At 47.1% G+C, this 20633-nt stretch overlaps 1 protein-coding gene across 1 annotated transcript in view; it reads right to left on the bottom strand.

Annotated features, from left to right (window-relative positions):
* Window positions 1-20290, bottom strand: part of CDC73 (cell division cycle 73) — a 118966-nt gene extending 98676 nt beyond the window's left edge. Inside the window, exons 1-5 of the mRNA XM_044300997.1 lie at window positions 20103-20290; window positions 11477-11582; window positions 5455-5524; window positions 3102-3164; window positions 2969-3021 (exon numbers count right to left, since the gene is read on the bottom strand). Of these exons, the coding sequence (XP_044156932.1) occupies window positions 2969-3021; window positions 3102-3164; window positions 5455-5524; window positions 11477-11582; window positions 20103-20233 (423 nt within the window). The 5' untranslated portion in view covers window positions 20234-20290. The remainder of the gene's footprint in view (window positions 1-2968; window positions 3022-3101; window positions 3165-5454; window positions 5525-11476; window positions 11583-20102) is intronic.
* Between the last annotated feature and the right edge of the window lie 343 nt (window positions 20291-20633).

Raw genomic sequence — 20633 nt, 5'->3', positions numbered from 1 at the left:
TTTTTATAGACCAGGTTGTCACGAATGTGGCGATACCTAATATGCATACTTTTTTTATTTATGCAAGTTTTACACAATGATTTTGAAGCAAAAAAAAAAAAAATATATATATATAATATATATATATAAAAAACAAAAAAAAACAAAAAAAAAAATCATGTTTTAGTGTTTCCATAGTCTGAGAGCCATAATTTTGTCAGTTTTTAGGCGATAACCTTAGGTAGGGTATGATTTTGCGGGAGGAGATGACGGTTTTATTGGCACTATTTTGGGGTGCGTGTGACCTTTTGATTGCTTGCTATTACACTTTTTGTGATGTAAGGTGACAAAAAAAATGGTTTATTTAGCACAGTTTTATTTTTACATTTTTCTTTTTACGGGGTTCATCTGAGGGGTTAGTTCATGTGATATTTTTATAGAGCCGGTCGATACGGACGCGGCGATACCCAATATGTATACTTTTTTTTAATTTAAGTTTTACAAAATAAATATTTTTGAAACAAAAAAAATAAAATCATGTTTTAGTGTCTCCATACTCTGAGAGCCATAGTTTTTTCAGTTTTTGGGCGATTGTCTCAGGTAGGGGCTCATTTTTTGTGGGATTAGGTGATGGTTAGATTGGTACTATTTTGGTGGAAAATGCCTTTTTGATCGCTTGCGGTTGTACTTTTTGTGATGTAAAGTGACAAAAGAATGGTTTATTTAGCACAGTTTATTTTTTATGGTGTTCATCTGAGGGGTTAGGTCATGTGATATGTTTATAGAGCCGGTCGATACGGACGCGGCGATACCTAATATGTATTTTTTTCCCCCGCCCTATTTTTATTTTTTTTTACTTTATTTGGGGAAAATTATGTTTTTGTTTATTTTTACTTGAAACTTAATTTTTTTTGGGGTGGGGCGGACTTTATTTTTTGAACTTTTTTTTTTCACCTTATTTTTTTGTCCCACTTTGGGACTTGAACTTTTGGGGGTCTAATCCTTTACAATGCATTCCAATACTTCTGTATTGGAATGCATTGGCTGTATAAGTAATACTGTGTGTATTACTCATACAGCTTCCGGCCTGTGAGATCCAGGGGGCTGGATCTCACAGGCTCTTCACCGGAAGGCAGCGCGATGCCTTCCTTAGACATTGCGCTGCCTTCCATGCCATCGGGTCCCCCCTACAGCCGCATGGGGACCCGCACAGCCGCCACAACCGCAGGTAAAAGCCACAAACTGCAGGTCAAGTCCCTAAGGGGTTAAGTAAGGAATCCAACTCCTCTGGAAAAAGGTAGTATTTATTTTCTTCTATGACTTCCCCTTCAGATAATTCGTCCTCGTTATAATACATTCTTGAGACTCCATTCGACATATCAACTGAGGAGGATAAAACTGAAATTCTAGGGCTGAGGGTTAGGAACTGGTTTTCTAAGAGATGCCAGGGAAGATATGACTTATTTATGAATGAAAGACTTAAAAGGGGGTTGTCCGCTTTTTACTATTGATGACCTATCCTTAGGAATGGTAGGGGTCATACTCCCAGCAGCCTCACCAATCAGCAGTTTGAAGAGAAGGCAGCTCTAATATGAGCACCGCCTTCTCTGCTCTGTTTACCTGCTTGCCGCAGCAATTGCAGTGTTGAGCAGGTGTAATTACAAGTACAAGACACAAAGAAAATTACAAGTATGGCTTCCCCATTCACTTATATGAGCAGCTGTCTGTACGCCTATTGATGTGAAAGGGGATGCCATATTTGTAATTAGATCTGTTCACCACTGCAATTGCTGCTGCAAGCAGGTAAACAAAGCAGAGAAGGCAGCATGCGTATGAGCACTGCCTTCTCTTCAAACAGCTGATCGGCAGGGGTGCTGGGAGTTGGATCCTGCTGATCTAATATTCATTACCTATACTGAGGATAGGTCATTAATAGTAAAAAAAACTGACAACCACTTTAAAGGGAACAGGTCACCTAGTATGCTGCCCTCACTAGCTAGTTTTAGGTGAAATGTATGCAGAAAAATAGTTCAAACTTTCAAGCACCATTGCAGGAATACTAGACATGGGCATAAGTTATAATAAAAGGAAGTCAATTTAAATGATTGGTACACTTTAAACTGTCACTGTCACCACTCCTGACATTCCTATTTTAATCGTTACATGCATTCCTCATGTGACAATTTTGAAGCATCTATTCTTATGGCTCCATGTTGCACCATTCCTTTATTATTTCTACTATATCATAGATGCTCCAGAATTGGTATTACATAAGCAATGCATGTAAATGTTAAGAGGCATGTCAGGAGGGTTGACAGGTCCTCTTTAAGACCCTCCCAAAGGATCTTGAACCTAGTAAAGAGATACTGGGGCCTTCAGTTACCATATGAACTTTTTGGTATCTTGATTGCATCACAGGACAATCAATGACAGAGGGAACTTAATCACTGTCTAGCCACTCAGAAGTCGAATTAGCTATTGGTCATGGCATCTGAGGGGTTAAGCGGCCAGTATCAAAAATGTTCTCAAATTGTGACAAATGCGGGGAGGGGAGGTCATTGTTGTCAGTGAGCTAAAGTGTAAATAACTGTGTTAAAGAACCACTGGGAATCAGGTTAAGTCTTCAATTACATAACTGATTTCAATGGTAGCCACCCAAATGCAAAAGTGACTGCACTGGAGAATGTGGCGCTGTATGCATTATACCTAACTGCTGTCTTCCTGTCAAGCAGTGCCACTGGGTGCTGCAGGTGAAGTAACACGTTAATTATATGAGGACCACACCATCTGAACATTAATTTACATAGGTGGAGTAGGAATGGGCTTTAATGTGCCCCTTCCCCACCCCAAGACAGTTACACATAGAATGAAACGGAGAAAGACATTTATCACCAATACTGCTCAAGAATCAGTAAAGAATTCAGCATTCAGAGCAGCGCTTCCAAAGTTTCTTTATAGCTGAAGGCTAGACGTTTCAGACGGAACTCACCTCTATTCTAGGTTTCTTTGCTTCAGCTAATATTTCATCTGTAGCCCTCTTCACTAGAGAAGACAATACAAATAAAAGTTACACTCAGGCTTCACGTTCCAGAATCTACTACACCACTAGAATCGATACATACCTTGTGAAGATCTCTGAAGACCAATTTCCAGTGGAGCACTTCTGTCTATACTAGCAGAAGTAGCTGCAGAGGAAGAAAAGAAAATTGGTCTGTAAGTCACACTGGTGAACCCATAAAACCCCCCACATAGAAACATAGAATGTGTCGGCAGATAAGAACCATTTGGCCCATCTAGTCTGCCCAATATACTGAATATTATGAATAGCCCCTGGCCCTATCTTATATGAAGGATGGCCTTATGCCTATCCCATGCATGCTTAAACTCATTCACTGTATTTGCAGCTACCCCTTCTGCAGGAAGGCTATTCCATGCATCCACTACTCTCTCAGTAAAGTAATACCGTATTTTTCGCCCTATAAGACGATAAAAATATTTTTAACCAAAAAGGTGTGCTGCGTGTTTGGCGAGTTTGGAACTAATGGTGGTCTGTGGATGACGGACACTTATGGGGGAGGGGGGGGGGGACAATCTGTGGATGACGGACACTTAAGGGGGGGGGGGAAATCTGTGGATGACGGACACTGTTATGGGAGGGGGGGGGGGATCTGTGGATGACGGATACTGTTATGGGGGGGGGGGATCTGTGATGGACACTGTTATAGGGGATCTGTGGCTTGCACTGTTATATATGTGCCATCCACAGAGCACCCCCCCAGCCCATAACAGTGCCATCCACAGACCCCCATCAGCCCATAACAGTGCCATCCACAGATGTCCCCCATAAAAATGTCATCCACAGATCCCCCCTCCAGTATACAAATATAAGATGTCTTATTCAATTAATAGTTATTAAACATGTCCCCCAACTTCTAATAGTACCTTACATCCTAACCGCTTCAGTACAATGGAGGCAGGCAGGCCGGGCGGTCGGCACGTCACTTGCCTGCGCCACCTGCTTCATTCATAAAGTAGGCGGCGCAGGCACGTGACATCAGGGAGTTACAGTGTAAGGGTGTAAGGTAATAATAGGAGTGAGGGGGCATGTTTAATAACTATAATTGAATAAGACATTTTATATTAGGGGGGCGGGGCTATAGTACAGTGACTGCACCACCCCGCTGCTATTGCCGGCCCCCAGCTCCTCCTCCCAGTCCCTCCCCGAGTCCCCTCTCGCACATCGCAGCTTGCGATGTAAAACTGGCAGCATCCGCCCCATAAGACGCAGGTGCATTCCCCCCCCCCCATTTTGGGGGGAGAAAAGGTGCGTCTTATGGGGCGAAAAATACAGTACTTCCCGATATTACTTTTAAACCTTTGCCCCTCTAATTTCAAACTATGCCCTCTTGTAGCAGTTTTTCTTTGACATATTCTTTCCTCTTTTACCATGTTGATTCCCTTTATGTATTTAAAAGTTTCTATCATATCCCCTCTGTCTCGTCTTTCTTCCAAGCTATACATGTTAAGGTCCTTTAATCTTTCCTGGTAAGTTTTATCCTGCAATCCATGTACCAGTTTAGTAGCTCTTCTCTGAACTCTCTCCAAAGTATCAATATCCTTCTGGAGATATGGTCTCCAGTACTGAGCACAATACTCCAAATGAGGTCTCACTAGTGCTCTGTAGAGCGGCATGAGCACCTCCCCCTTTCTACTAGTAATGCCTCTCCCTATACACCCAAGCATTCTGCTAGCATTTCCTGCTGCTCTATGACATTGTCTGCCTACCTTCAAGTCTTCTGAAATAATGACCCCTAAATCCCTTTCCTCAGATACTGCGGTTAGGACTGTATCACTGATTTTATATTCTGCTCTTGGGTTTTTACGCCCCAGGTGCATTATCTTGCACTTAACATTACATTTTAGTTGCCAGATTTTTGACCATTCCTCTAGTTTTCCTAAATCTTTTTCCATTTGGTGTATCCCTCCAGGAACATCAACCCTGATACAAATCTTGATCAGCTTGTCTCCAAAGAAAATTGTGGACCACACTGCAAGAGTGCTATAGCAAATAAAGGCTTAAAGGGGTTATCCAACATAAAACATGCCCTTCAATGCCAGGGTCCCTCACTAGATGATACTTATCCTGCTCCCCGTCACCCGCGTAGCTACTGCTCCCCACAAAGCCATTGCTGCATCTCCGCGTCGCGCAAATCATAAGATCCAGCATCCATGCTCGCCCAAAGACAGCAAGGTTTTCCCAGGAATAGCTCCACCAGATACAACACTTCCCTGGTCTGCCGGGTCATCAGATTTATTGCCATTCGAGCTTCAGCCATCTACAGCTACAGGCCTAGCTACAACATTTGTGGGCAAACTCCTTCTTGGTGGCTTTTTGTTTTGTTGACGAGTGTACAAATGTCAGTTAGCCCAAATGAAACATAGCCTAAGCAGTGTTAACCCCAAAAACATACTTACATGTTTCCCCATTTAAGTAGGCAAGAAGGTCTTTTCTGTCAGGTCTTCTGACAACAGGAATGTTTTCTGTCTGAAAAACAAACAAACCAAAAAACCTAGAATTCGTAACATACAACATAATAGAAGTGCCAACTGTCTATTTATTAGGCATTATACTGGTTGGTCCAAGGCCTTCATAGAGGAGATGAACTTGAGGATGCAAAAAAATAAAAATATTATATAGATTAGGTAGATAGAAGTGCATCTTTAGCATTTCCTTGTATAGTAGGAATATAGCAAAACAGCTGTGTTCACACTACTGAATGCCACATCTGTGCATCTGCAGAGGAATGCAGGGTAGAAGTCAGAGCCTGACCATCAGATTTCTGCACGCATCACTCAATGGGGCTAATCCAAAACATAGCTGTTCATCATGAAGGAGCCTGGCATGACTCTACAGGCTGCTTTTAGGCCTCTTTCATATGAGCGACATGGATTGTGTCAGGATGTGTTCAGGAAGAAATTGATGGTTTTGCACGCAAGTTAAAAGGGAGTCTGTCAACAACCTGACCGGTTTTAAACCAATCACATAGTTCAGTGGGACAAAAAGACATGACACAGATGTTACCTTTGTTTTGTTTTTCAGATCATCCAAATCGACCAAGTGTCGTTTTTATGATCTGCTAATGAGCCGTCGCAAGTGCCCAGGGGCAGAGAGTTTGCTGAAAGTGCCCAAGTTCCCCTGCCTCACTCCGCCACTCAGGCCAGCCCTGTGGCTCTGTGACATCATATATCCCTATAGGCCGTTCGCGCATCGCTGCCGGGCCTGGGCATGCGCAGTGTTCTGCCCACAGTGGGAAGATGCAGAGATATGCAGTCACTGGAGTAAAATCGGCACATGCACACTGCATATGGGCTCATGCACACGGCCGTGTTTGACGGCCGTGAGCGGTCCGTGGAACCACGTGCTGGATTCCTGCTGAGAGCAGGAGCGCACAGATATAGATCATACCAGTGTATTACTGTATTGCGGCGGCAGCAGGGAGCGCACGGCGTCATAGCAACCAATGACTCTGTGCGCTCCTGCTCTCAGCAGGAATCCAGCCCGTGGTTCCACGGACTGCTCACAGCTGTCAAACACGGCCGTGTGCATTCGGCCTATCTCTGTGCCTCTGCGATGAACGAACGGCCTATAGGGAAATATGATGTCACAGAGCCACAGGGCTGGCCTGAGTTTACAGAGGGGCAGAGTAAGGCGCGAGTGTGAGCTTACCGAGGGGCAGAGTTAGGCGCGAGTGAGACAGGGGAACTTGGGCACTTTCAGCAGCTCATTAGCATATCATATAAACGATGGTCGATTTGGATGATCTGAAAAACGAAACAAAGGTAACATCTGTGTCATGTCTGTGTCCTACTGAACTATGTGATCGGTTTAAAACCGGTCAGGTTGGTGATAGACTCCTTTTAAGTTAGTTATGTCCACGAATGCGTTCACCGACTTGCATAGACCAGTCCTGCATGAAAAGAGGATGAAGACAGAACATGCTTCGATTTTTCCAGAACAGGCAGACGGTCAGAGGAAAACAATGCTCATGGAGCACATTGAAATAATTACCGGATTAGGATTCAGTACGGATGCTGTCCATTGTAAAAACAGACTGAATCTGGATAGAAAATGTGCTTGTGTGAAACAAACCTAAAATGTTACCAAATGTAAACCAAATCTACAGGGTGGGCCATTTATATGGATACACCTTAATAAAATGGGATGGTTGGTGATATTAACTTCCTGTTTGTGGCACAATAGTATATGTGAGGGGGGAAACTTTTCAAGATGGGTGGTGACCATGGTGGCCATTTTGAATCCAACTTTTGCTTTTTCAATAGGAAGAGGGTCATGTGACACATCAAACTTATTGTGAATTTCACAAGAAAAACAATGGTGTGCTTAGGGTTGGGCGATATAACGGTATCACGATATACCGTGGTATTAAAAAAACTGCGATATGGCGATATCGCTGTTTTCTAAATACCGTAGTATATTTTGTGACATCATCGCCTTTAAAAACGGAGTCCGCAGCTGCCCTCGTTCAGGGCTCCAGATGGCGACCAAAAAGGTCGCCAATGCGCCTTAAAATTTGCAGATGGCGACAAGACTTTAGTCTCGTCTCTATTTGCGACTAACGCCGCGATCACGTGCAGCCCAAGTTCTCTTCAGTAGCACAGTGGAGAAGGAAGGAGTCCCTCCCTCTCCTGGCCGCCACTACCACCAATGGGGAGATAGCAGGGGAGGAGCTGTCGCCACTGCGCCACCAATGAATGGAAAACATAAGTATAGGCAGCGGTATCACAGACCCGGCCTCAATAACAAGGCATGCGATACGCGGCAATTAATTAACCCCTTAGGTGCCACAGATCACATGCCCTGTTATTGAGGCCGGGTGCCAGGTCTGATACTGCTGCAGACAATTGTATAAAAGGAGTAAGGGCTCTTTCACACTTGCGTTCTTTTCTTCCGGCATAGAGTTCCGTCGTCGGGGCTGTATGCCGGAAGAATCCTGACCAGGCATATCCGCATGCATTCTGAATGGAGAGAAATACGTTCAGGATGCATCAGGATGTCTTCAGTTCAGGACCGGAACGTTTTTTGGCCGGATGAAATACTGCAGCATGCTGCGCTTTTTGCTCCTGCCAAAAATCCTGAACACTTGCCGCAAGTCCGGATCCGGAATTAATGCCCATTGAAAGGCATTAATCCGGATCCGGCCTTAAGCTAAACGTCGTTTCGGCGCATTGCCGGATCCGACGTTTAGCCTTTTCTGAATGGTTACCATGGCTGCCAGGACGCTAAAGTCCTGGCAGCCATGGTAAAGTGTAGTGGGGAGCGGGGTAGCAGTATACTTACCGTCCGTGCGGCTCCCGGGGCGCTCCAGAGTGACGTCAGGGCGCCCCACGCGCATGGATCACGTGATCGCATGGAAACGGCATCCATGCGCATGGGGCGCGCTGATATCATTCTGGAGCGCCCCGGGAGCCGCACGGACGGTAAGTATACTGCACCCCCGCTCCCCACTACTACTATGGCAACCAGGACTTTAATAGCGTCCTGGCTGCCATAGTAACACTGAACGTATTTTGAAGACTGATCCGTCTTCAAATGCTTTCAGTTCACTTGCGTTTTTCCGGATCCGGCGTGTAATTCCGGCAAATGGAGTACACGATGGATATGGACAACGCAAGTGTGAAAGAGGCCTTAGAGAGGATCTTTCATGGGTCCAAAGAATATGAACTTAGTAGCAGACTGCATAGAGCGGCGCCCAGTGATCTAAGTGCACTTACTATTATTCCTGGGCGCGGCTCCGTTCACCCGCTGTGGCCCCCGGTATTTTCAACATTCAGAGCAAGGAGGAGGAGACGCCAGTGTCTCTCCTTCTCCCTGACAGCAGCGCTGACCATTCATAGCGCAGAGCTCAGAGCCAGGGGGAAAAAAAAATACCTCCCTGGCTCTGAGCTGTGATTGGACAGCGCTGCTGTCATGGAGACAGAGAGACACTGGCGTCTCCTCCTCCTTGCTGTGAATGTTGAAAATACCGGGGGCCACAGCGGGTGAACGGAGTGGCTCCCAGGAATAATAGTAAGTGCACTTAGATCCCTGGGTGCCGCTCTATGCAGCCTGCTACTAAGTTAATATTCTTTGGACCCACGAAAGGTCCTCTTTAATTACATTAATTGGTGATGCAGGGCACCCTCCCAAAGCCTCATTCCCCCCTAAAATACTAAAAAAGTTTAAATGGCTCCCTTCCCAGTTTTACATATAAAATGTACAAACAATAAAGAATAAACATATTACATATCGCCACGTCCCAAAAAGTGTAAGCTATTAAAATATAAAAATAAAATAAAAATTCTGCTCAGTGAAGGCCGTAACAAAGATGTCCCTGGATGTGAGAACTATGTGGTTTTCTCCTATATGTAGTGCTGGATCACTACTGTGACCTGCGTCTCATCTTCTCAAAGTCCTTTTTTTTAAAAATTATATGCATTTTCAAATTTGGCGACAAAAAAAAATGTAATTTGTCTCCTTGTGGCTGCCCCCATTCAGTATAACGTCTAGATAGACGGATAGAAATTGTGTTGATGTTCCACGGAAACCCCAAAAGGTTGAACATTGGCTCAATAAAGTTGAACAAATTTATCGACTGGAAGAACTCTCCCACTGGGAATTAAATACCAGGGCCACCTTTCTATCTATCTGGTCCCATTGGAAACAATACAGGCACTTTGTATGACATCTCTCACTTAGTGTAAACATTTTCAAGTAGACATGACTGACCATCAGCTCCCCTTGCTTCCCCTTCCCTACTCTTCTTGAATTTAATGTTTACTTTATTGTTCTAAATGTAATACTATATGCAGGATTACCTGTCTACAGACTATATACCTATTGTACACTTTGTGGTAATCTATTGACATTCTCGTGTATAATGCTATCCTAAAACAAAAATTGTTAAAGAGGAAATTGTGTTGATGTCTGGTGAACGCAGTAACCGGGTCATTGCAGCAGATTTCAATGCAAGACAGCCTACGAGACCACCCATCTCCCATGCTACAGTTAGCAAACTGCTTGCCAAGTTTCGTGAAACTGGTTCAGTGTTGGATTTGCCAAAATGTGGACGCATGAAATCTGTGACTAATGAAGAAACATCAGTGGCTGTCCTAGCGTCATTCAGCAAGAGCCCACAGTGTAGCACTCGCCGCATGTCACTAGAGAGTGGCATTAGTCGAACATCCCTTCGGCGGATATTAGCTACTCACAAATGGCACCCTTACAGACTCCAGCATCCCAACGAGGATGACCCAGATCGGCGCACTGAATTTGCAGAACAGGCAAAACTAAAATTGGAACAATACCCTCAGTTTACGCAGAAGATTTTGTTCAGTGATGAGGCAAACTTTTATGTGAATGGTGAAGTTAACCAAAACCACCGCTATTAGTCTGACACTAACCCACATTGGATAGATCCTTCTAAGACTGTTGGAACCAAAAACATTGATGGTATGGTGTGGTATATGGGGTAAAAAGATAGCGGGGCCATTCTTCATCAATGTAAACCTCAAGGCCACCGTTTCAGGTCCGAGCATTCCTAGATGAACAGTTTCCTGGAAAGTGGATTGGTCGTCGTGGGCCAGTTGAATGGCCCCCAAGGTCTCCCGATCTGACCCCCTTAGACTTTTATCTTTGGGGTCATCTGAAGGCAATTGTCTATGCTGTGAAGATATGAGATGAGCAGCACCTGAAACTACGGATACTGGAAGCCTGTGCTAGCATTTCTCCTGCAGTGTTGCTATCAGCGTGTGAAGAGTGGGAGAAGAGGGTTGCATTGACAATCCAACACAATGGGCAGCACATTGAACACATTTTATAAGTGGTCAGAAACTTGTAAATAACTCATGAAATAATAAAGTTACGTTAACACCAAACGCACCATTGTTTTTCTTGTGAAATTCCCAATAAGTTTGATGTGTCACATGACCCTCTTCCTATTAAAAAAGCAAAAGTTGGATTCAAAATGGCCGCCATGGTCACCACCCATCTTGAAAAGTTTCCCCCCTCACATATACTATTGTGCCACAAACAGGAAGTTAATATCACCAACCATCCCATTTTATTAAGGTGTATCCATATAAATGGCCCACCCTGTATAATTAAAGGGGTATTCCCTTCACAGAGAATGTGGGGATATCGCTAGGATATACCTCCATTGTCTGACAGGTGTGGGTCCCAAAGGTGAGAACAGAGCGGGAAAGAGGTGGAGGGCGCACTGCACAAGCACAGCCGCCCTCCATTCATTTCTACAGGGCCGCCAAAAATAGTTGAGCACTTGTATGCTGAAAGCACTAGGCGGTGGCCTGACCGCGGGAAACCCAGGGTCCTCCGGCCACCACGCTCCATTCTCAATATGCCCCCATCGTCAGTGATGGGAATACCCCTTTAAGTGGTGGGAAAAGGTCAGTAATCAATAAATGAGAATGCAATACTTACTGCAGCTCGACGGACATACACAGGATGGGAAAGGTGCACATTGTTGAGCAAAAACAAGATGGAGTCAAGAGTGTAGTACTCCCTCGGCTGTCCTTCCTTTCCAGTCCTGTATGTAAAGATAAATCGAGGTAAGTATCAGATATGTTGGCAAGGAAGCTACAGCTTTAGGGCTCATGCACAACCATTCACTTTAACAGGGCCACAAAAGATACAGACAGCACACGTGTACTGTATGCATCCGCATTACAGACTAGGATAAAACTGTTCTATTATGGCCTGATGTTCCATATACAGCTGGTATCCGTGTTTGACGGTTCTGCGGTTTGAAGACCTTTAAAAATGGCTACAGCCATGTGCATGAGCCCTAAATCACAGAAATGCAACTGCAAATCCAACAAGATTCAGGTAAGCGACCCAGCGCTTTAGCCAGGGCATGAGACACTAGTTTTTGCTGCCTTCTGATAGGACATTCCCTCCGGCCATAGACACAAATGTAAGCCCAATGTGCGCATGGAGTCGGCGCACAAGCTGAGCCAGCACCATATGTAGCAGGTGCCGACTCTGCAATATGGTGACGCAAATAAAATAAACTTCGGAATAAAAGTTAAACATAATAAAATATATCAATTTAGTATCACTGTAAGTGCCCTGACCCGCAATAAGGTCTTTATGTCATCTTTAGTGCACAATAAACATTGAAAAAAATAAGACCCAAAAAAATATATATATATTTTTCAAGACACTGTCCGAGATTTTGATACAGATGGTCTATCCTGAGCATAAGTGGGGACCCGATTTCAGACAACCCTGCCAATCAGCTTTTTGCAGGCGGCTGCCTTTTCCTAGGCCAGTGAAGTCACGTACATTGGTCACATGATCTACATTAGTGATGGCTAACCTCCGGCACACCAGCTGTGGTGAAACTACTTCCCAGAATGCTCCATTTGTTTCTATGGAGTTCTGAGAACAGCCAAGCAAGTGTACATGTTGGGAGTTGTAGTTTTACCACAGCTGGAGTGCGGGAGGTGAGCCATCACAGCTCTAGAAGCAGCTCAGTCCCATTCACAAATGTGCAAGCACAGCAATACCAAGTACAGCTGCAATCCAATGAGTGGCAAGCTGCGAGGAGCCCACAGCGTTCACCTCTAAAAACCTCCTGAGAGTCAGACCACCACCGATCAGATATTGATGACCTATCCTGAAAATAGGCCATCAAAATGCCAGATGACCCTTTTAAACGGTGCTATTAAAGGGGTTACCTCATCTCCGATGATGGGGGGATATCGCTAAGATCAGATGCTTATCCTCCATCGATAGGGGATATGTGTTGTAACTGGACAGCCCTTTAAGGCCCCTTTAGAAAAGCCTACAATTGGGGCAATTAGTGGGAAGAAGCAGCCCTAGAAACGCTCTTTCCCTATAATTGCCCTGAGTAAAGGTGCTTTATTGAGGTGGGCAGCAGATGGACCTGTGTGAGATCCACTGCCCAGCAACTAAAACCCTGCACAGGGATCAACGAAAGCCGCAGCCATTCCTCGCCCTCAGGCCTCCTACACACAAAATGCGGGCCGCAATGCACGAACACCGACTGTGGGGCAGGCGCAGCGGATCCATTCACTTTAATGGGGCCTCGATCCGGCCGTTTCGCAAAAAGATAGGACATGTTGAAGGATGGATGAAACCCCACGGAAGCACTCTGTAGTTTTCCCGTAGGGTTCCGTATCTCCGGATTTGCGGACCCATTGAAGTGAATGGGTCCGCATCCGTGATGCAGAATGCACACGGAACGGTGCACGTGTATTGCAGATCCGCAAATGGAGTCCGCAATACGGCCACGAAGAGCAGAAGGCCTCATACAGAGGGGACTTTGCAGCTGTAAATTGAAATTAATGGGAGCATGAACAACTGATCTGATATGGATGGCTTACCCCGAGGCTAGGCCATCAGCAGTAAAGGAATGAACAACCTCTTTAACCCTTTCTGAACCTCTGCTGGCAGAACTGTGGTCTGTAAAAATGGCACCGGCTCGGGAGCTGCCAGATGCCTGATGTTTTACACAGAAGACACCCGGAGCTTATGCCTGATCAGTGATGACATCACAGACATTTATGGCTGTTTCAAAATGAGCGGATCCCGTGCGTGTCATCCGCAGCGTGAATGAGAGCCAAGCCGCACACCGGACAGCAGAGACACGGAGCAGTAACATGACTGATAATGCTCTGTACCTCTATGTGATCTTTTTACTACAAAATCACGGTGACAACTTTGTCTCAAAGATCACAGAGAGGCATGGAGCATTATCAGTCATGTTAATGCTCCGTGTCTCATTCACTCTGCGGATAACACGCACAGCAGCCGCTCATGTGAAACAGAACTTAGCCCCCGAGATGCCATTGTCAACTGTGACCATGGCTCCTGGAGGTGGCTTTCCCCAGGAGCTCTGTGCTCCTGGGGTCCTAACAATTCCCCCGCGCAGAGATCAGCGGAGCTGTTTGTTCCTGTGGTAGCCTCGAGGCTTAGAAAGGCTCCAAGGCCAATACAGTGATCGCATTTCATTTTCGTCAAAAAGTTTTAAAAAATATAAACATTTTAAAGATCATTTGCACTGCTGTGTCCCAAAACACCAGTACTATTAAAAATAAATGTATCCCATATGGTAAATGCCATAATATGGGGGGGGGGGAAATAAAAAAAATAAAAAAATAGTAATCAAAACAAATTATTCTTGTCAAAGAAAAAATAATTGAAGGGTAGTTGCCGAAACAAGACCACCATCACTGAAAACAACTACCTAAAACGTAACTTTTATTAAAGATCATTTGCTGTGTATCTGTGACACACGTGACATTTTTGGTACTTGTGTCCCGTGACGAACCTTTAGAATTATAAGGGGAAACGCGTCGGGACGAGTGATGTAATACCACGTTTTGATCGGGACTGTAAATCTGTACTGCTCTCGTGATTTTTATGTGTCTATCGCATTTAGTGTATATGAAGACCCAGGTATATGTATGGGGTATATTCACCTTTAGCAAGGGCGTTACAGGGAAAGGCAGTCGAGGCACATGGACAGAGTGCTCCTACCATCCAAGGGCATCTCTGGGCTGAGGATATTTTGAGGGACAGACATTAGGGATCTTCACGTGTTGCCCCGTATCTCTATTCTTCAGCATTAGCCGTCTGCCTGGTCATCAACAGCTCTATTCTGTGTTTGTCCATGTAATCATTGGTCCCCTGTAAGGGACCTGTATTTAATTATCTTTAATAAAAGTTACATTTTAGGTAGTTGTCAGTGATAGTAGTAATCAAAACAGTAATCAAAGTCAAATGAAATCCAAAATGGCATCAATAAAAACTACAGATTGCTCAGCATTAGGCTACTTTCACACTTGCGTTCGGTGCAGATCCGTCTGGTATCTGCACAGACGGATACGCACCTATAATGCAAACAATGGTATCCGTCTACATTATATTTCTGAAAAAAATCTAAGTCTAATTGTTAGTCAGACGGATCTGTCCTGACTTTGCATTGAAAGTCAATGGGGGACAGATCCGTTTGAAATTGCACCATATTGTGTCAACGTCAAACCGATCCGTCCCCATTGACTTACATTCTAAGTCTGGAAGGATCCGTTTGGCTCCACACGGCCAGGCGGACACCAAAACCCTGCAAGCAGCGTTTGGGTGTCCGCCTCCTGAGCGGAATGGAGGCGGAATGGAGCCATACTGATGCATTCTGAGCGGATCCTTATCCACTCAGAATGCATTGGGACTGTACGGATCCGTTCGGGGCCGCTTGTGAGAGCCTTCAAACGGAACTCACAAGCGGAACCCCAAACGCAAGTGTGAAAGTAGCCTAAAATGAGCCCTCACACACTGCCTAGATATATAAAAAAAAAGTTTGCAATGCAAAAAAAGAAAAAAAAAATTCTAAGTTATTTTATTTTTTATTTTCTAATATTGAAACACAAGAAAAATATAAAAGTTTGGTATAGCTGTAATCGTAATGACCGGGAAGAATTAAGTTACTTTCACACTTGCATTTGGTGCGGATCCGTTCAGATAATACAGCCGTCTGCATCCGTTCAGAAAGGATCCGTTTGTATTATCTGTAACACAGCCAAGATGGATCCGTCTTGAACATCATTGACAGTCAATGGAGGACGGATCCGTTTTCTATTGTGCCAGATTGTGTCAGTGAAAACGATCCGTCCCCATTGGCCATTTTGGCTCAGTTTCATCAGACGGACACCAAAGCGGAATGGAGACTGAACTGATGCATTCTGAGCGGATCCTTTTTAATTCAGAATACATTAGGGCCAAAATGATCCGTTTTGGACGGCTTGTGAGAGCCCTTAACAGATCTCACAAACGGAAACCAAAACGCCAGTGAGAAAGTAGCCTTAACGGATCAGCGTAGAATGTCCAGAATTTGTTGATCGCGCTGCCTTCTGAGTGCAAAGTTCCCGTCCCAGACCCTTCTTTCCAATGCTCAGGTTGTTCCACCTTGTAGCCAAACAATCGGTTACCAGAGGCTGGTGCACTCACGTACAACAGCACCCTAGAGGGAAGTAGTAGTACAAATAGTGAAGTTCCACCAGGTAATATCGCAATCAGCAGGTTTTATTCTACTTACATCAGATCTAAAATTTCAGTCATAAAAACAAGTCTTTTTTAATCACAGATCCACCCGACCCGGGTTTCGCCAGTCCAGCTTCGTCCCCGATGAAGCTGGACTGGCGAAACCCGGGTCGGGTGGATCTGTGATGAAAAAAGACTTGTTTTTATGACTGAAATTTTAGATCTGATGTAAGTAGAATAAAACCTGCTGATTGCGATATTACCTGGTGGAACTTCACTATTTGTACTACTACTTCCCTCTAGGGTGCTGTTGTACGTGAGTGCACCCAGCCTCTGGTATTGTTTGGCTACAAGGTGGAACAACCTGAGCATTGGAAAGAAGGGTCTGGGACGGGAACTTTGCACTCAGAAGGCAGCGCGATCAACAAATTCTGGACATCTTTTACGGTGAAGCGATCTATACTCGCGTCGCTCGGTGGATCTGCAGCGCCGATAAGTACACAAAAATTAGAGAAGCGTTAAAACAAAGCCCATAAAACTGTGGCAGAATACCATCCCCCCCAATTCCCTGAGGGCATTAAAAATGATCTTTCAAGGGTCCAGACATTATGAAATAACTAGCAGGGTATGTTGGGCATAGTGAACAGATGTAATATCACTTACTAGTTTGTCTGGGCACCGCTCCGTTCGCCCGCTGTGCCCTCCGCCTGGTATGGTACAGGGAGGAGGAGACTGCCCTTTTTCTTAATGGGCATCTCCTCCTCCCTGGTTGTGACTCTCCCCGCTGTGATTGGACAGCGCTTGAAGATGCCCATTAAGAAACCGGGCAGTCATCTCCTCATTAGCATACCAGGCGGGAAAAGTGAACAGTGGGCACAGCGGGCGAACGGAGCGGTGCCCAGACAAACTAGTAAATGATATTACATTCATGCACTATGACCTACATACCCCGATACTTAGTTTATAAAGTCTGGACCCATGAAAGGTCCTCTAAGCTGGCCATACATTTTAGACTCAGCAGCCGAATGCTCATTTGGCCGACTGCTTGTCTGTCAGATGATCGGCTTACTCATAGATGCCTTGGTAAAAGGTGCCGTAGCTGCTACCAGACATTTTTGGCAGCAACTTGATATTGACGGCCTATCCTCGAGATTGGTGGGGGGGTCACAGTCCTGGCAGCTGTTGGAAGAGGACGCGGTGCTCCGTGAGCAGTTAGGTCTCTTCCAAGGCCAGTGATATCACCGGACATTAGTCACATGGCCTAAGCGAAGCTCAGTCCTAGTCAAGTGAGTGGCTCCGCTCTACCAAGCAAAGCCGCTATAACGCTGTGAGTGCAGGGGCCTCAAACAGAAGATCAGTAGGATGTCGGAGGATAGGCTCTCAATACCAAAAATCCCAGATATCCCAACTCACAAAGAACCAAAAGGACCGGGCAGTTACAATCCAATTGCTCCATCCTTCTCTGACATCAGCTGTCGATAGTAGAAAGACCCCCACATACTACAGAAAACACCTGTGTGTGAACACAACCTAAAGGTGCAGAAAGAACTCTTCTTCCCTGCTGCTTCCTGCGTCCAGTCTTGCAGTGATGACGTCATCTTCCTGCCTGTAGCGGTGACATCTCATACACCCTATGACTGCTGAGGCCAATGACTGGCTGCAACAGTGACAAGGTGTGAGGGATGTCACACCTGTGGCCAGGAAAACATTGCTGACAGCTGGAGCCACAGGAAGCGTAAAAAGAGTCAGAGGGACCCAGCTTTATATCTTCTCCATGGATCAGATGTGTGAGAATCTCCATGACGACAAAGGAAATAGTATAGAAACCACTTCACATTTCATTCAAAAAGCGAGTTTTACAAAAGTAAAGTGCTAACCTCAAAAAAAACCTGATGTATCCCCTAGTGCAGTGCAAGAGCATGGGACAGACCCCAGGGGCTCTCGTAGGGTAACCTTCCTGTCACAGCCACCATTGTGACCCCTATTAGACATAACACAGCTGGAGTGCACCTGTCACTAACACACGCTGGCTGCAATTAAGGCAGAACAGCCCTGCTGACAGGTTCCCTTTCTGGTGGGCTGCTATAGACAAGGTCACATAGGGTCCTATGTGATGTAAGACGGCAGGGCCTGTGGGTAAAGGCATACGGCCCAGCCTATGGACGCACAGAATGGCCACCTGCTCCACTTTTGTACACTAGTTTTGACAGACCTGATCGCTCATGGCGGCCATTACCCCTGATCTAGTCTGCGCTGTAGGATAAGAGGCTTCTTATAATAAGAAAGCAACACATCACTAAATGACCACAGCAACTACGGCACACAGCCCCGCCGGGCAGCAGTCCCGCCACAGCAACTACGGCACACAGCCCCGCCGGGCAGCAGTCCCGCCACAGCAACTACGGCACACAGCCCCGCCGGGCAGCAGTCCCGCCACAGCAACTACGGCACACAGCCCCGCCGGGCAGCAGTCCCGCCACAGCAACTACGGCACACAGCCCCGCCACAGCAACTACCGCACACAGCCCCGCCACAGCAACTACGGCACACAGCCCCGCCACAGCAACTACGGCACACAGCCCCGCCACAGCAACTACGGCACACAGCCCCGCCACAGCAACTACCGCACACAGCCCCGCCACAGCAACTACCGCACACAGCCCCGCCACAGCAACTACCGCACACAGCCCCGCCACAGCAACTACCGCACACAGCCCCGCCACAGCAACTACCGCACACAGCCCCGCCACAGCAACTACCGCACACAGCCCCGCCACAGCAACTACCGCACACAGCCCCGCCACAGCAACTACCGCACACAGCCCCGCCACAGCAACTACCGCACACAGCCCCGCCACAGCAACTACCGCACACAGCCCCGCCACAGCAACTACCGCACACAGCCCCGCCACAGCAACTACCGCACACAGCCCCGCCACAGCAACTACCGCACACAGCCCCGCCACAGCAACTACCGCACACAGCCCCGCCACAGCAACTACCGCACACAGCCCCGCCACAGCAACTACCGCACACAGCCCCGCCGGGCAGCAGTCACACCACAGCAACTACCGCACACAGCCCCCCCGGCAGCAGTCACCACACACTACCAACACAGCCCCGGGGCAGCAGTCACACCACAGCACTACCACACACAGCCCGCGGGCAGCAGTCACACAGCACTACCACACAGCCCCGCCGGGCAGCAGTCACACCACAGCACTACCACACACAGCCCCGCCGGGCAGCAGTCACACCACAGCACTACCACACACAGCCCCGCCGGGCAGCAGTCACACCACAGCACTACCACACACAGCCCCGCCGGGCAGCAGTCACACACAGCACTACCACACAGCCCCGCCGGGCAGCAGTCACACACAGCCCCGCCGGGCAGCAGTCACACCACAGCACTACACACACAGCCCCGCCGGGCAGCAGTCACACCACACCACTACCACACACAGCCCCGCCGGGCAGCAGTCACACCACACCACTACCACACACAGCCCCACCGGGCAGCAGTCACACCACTACCACACACAGCCCCGCCGGGCAGCAGTCACACCACACCACTACCACACACAGCCCCGCCGGGCAGCAGTCACACCACACCACTACCACACACAGCCCCACCGGGCAGCAGTCACACCACTACCACACACAGCCCCGCCGGGCAGCAGTCACACCACACCACTACCACACACAGCCCCGCCGGGCAGCAGTCACACCACACCACTACCACACACAGCCCCGCCGGGCAGCAGTCACACCACTACCACACACAGCCCCGCCGGGCAGCAGTCACACCACTACCACACACAGCCCCGCCGGGCAGCAGTCACACCACACCACTACCACACACAGCCCCGCCGGGCAGCAGTCACGCAGAAGTTAGGAGGAGGTGACAGAACACTGCCACAGGCTTCTAGGCAGAGAAAACTTCCTGCACACTGCGCCACACACAGCCCCGCTAAACCCACGGGCACCGGATGGCTACACGACCAGCAGCAGGGCGGCCAGTCCACAGCGCGCCCTCACTCACCCCCAGATGACATAGTTGGTTTTGACGTTTTTCGGCCAAGAAAACTCTCCGAATATAACTTCATCTCCCTTGACGTTAATCTCCTTCTTCTGGATGTTGTACTGACGCAGAACGCTCAGCACGTCCGCCATCTTCTCCTCCTCCTCCTGGCTGCTTTGGCCGCCGCAAGGACCCCACCAGAAGAGCTGACTGGAGGAAGCGCCTGATTCGTTCCTGGTGAGGACCCAAACGCCTAGGCTGTCCAGCACAATGCCTGTTGCTGTGAGGATTCAGATAGCATAGGTGGCCGAGTGGACGCCTGATTTCATGGATCTACTGTGCACAGGCGTGCTCGGCGCTCACTGCGCTGTTGCGATGCTTGGCTCTCAGTTTTGTAGTTTGGTAATACTTTGTTTTAAGACTATTATTGCAGTCTGTTGGGGTCATTTATCAAACCGGTGTAAAGTAGACCTGGCTTGGTTGCCCATAGCAACCTATCAGATTCTACCTTTCATTTTTTGACAGTCACTTTGGGAAATTAAAGGTGGAATC

The sequence above is a fragment of the Bufo gargarizans genome, chromosome 7, assembly GCF_014858855.1.
Source record: "Bufo gargarizans isolate SCDJY-AF-19 chromosome 7, ASM1485885v1, whole genome shotgun sequence".
Classification (NCBI taxonomy): domain Eukaryota; kingdom Metazoa; phylum Chordata; class Amphibia; order Anura; family Bufonidae; genus Bufo; species Bufo gargarizans.
The sequence above is the reverse complement of the archived record's forward strand: the minus strand, read 5'-3'. Positions and strand labels throughout refer to the sequence as shown.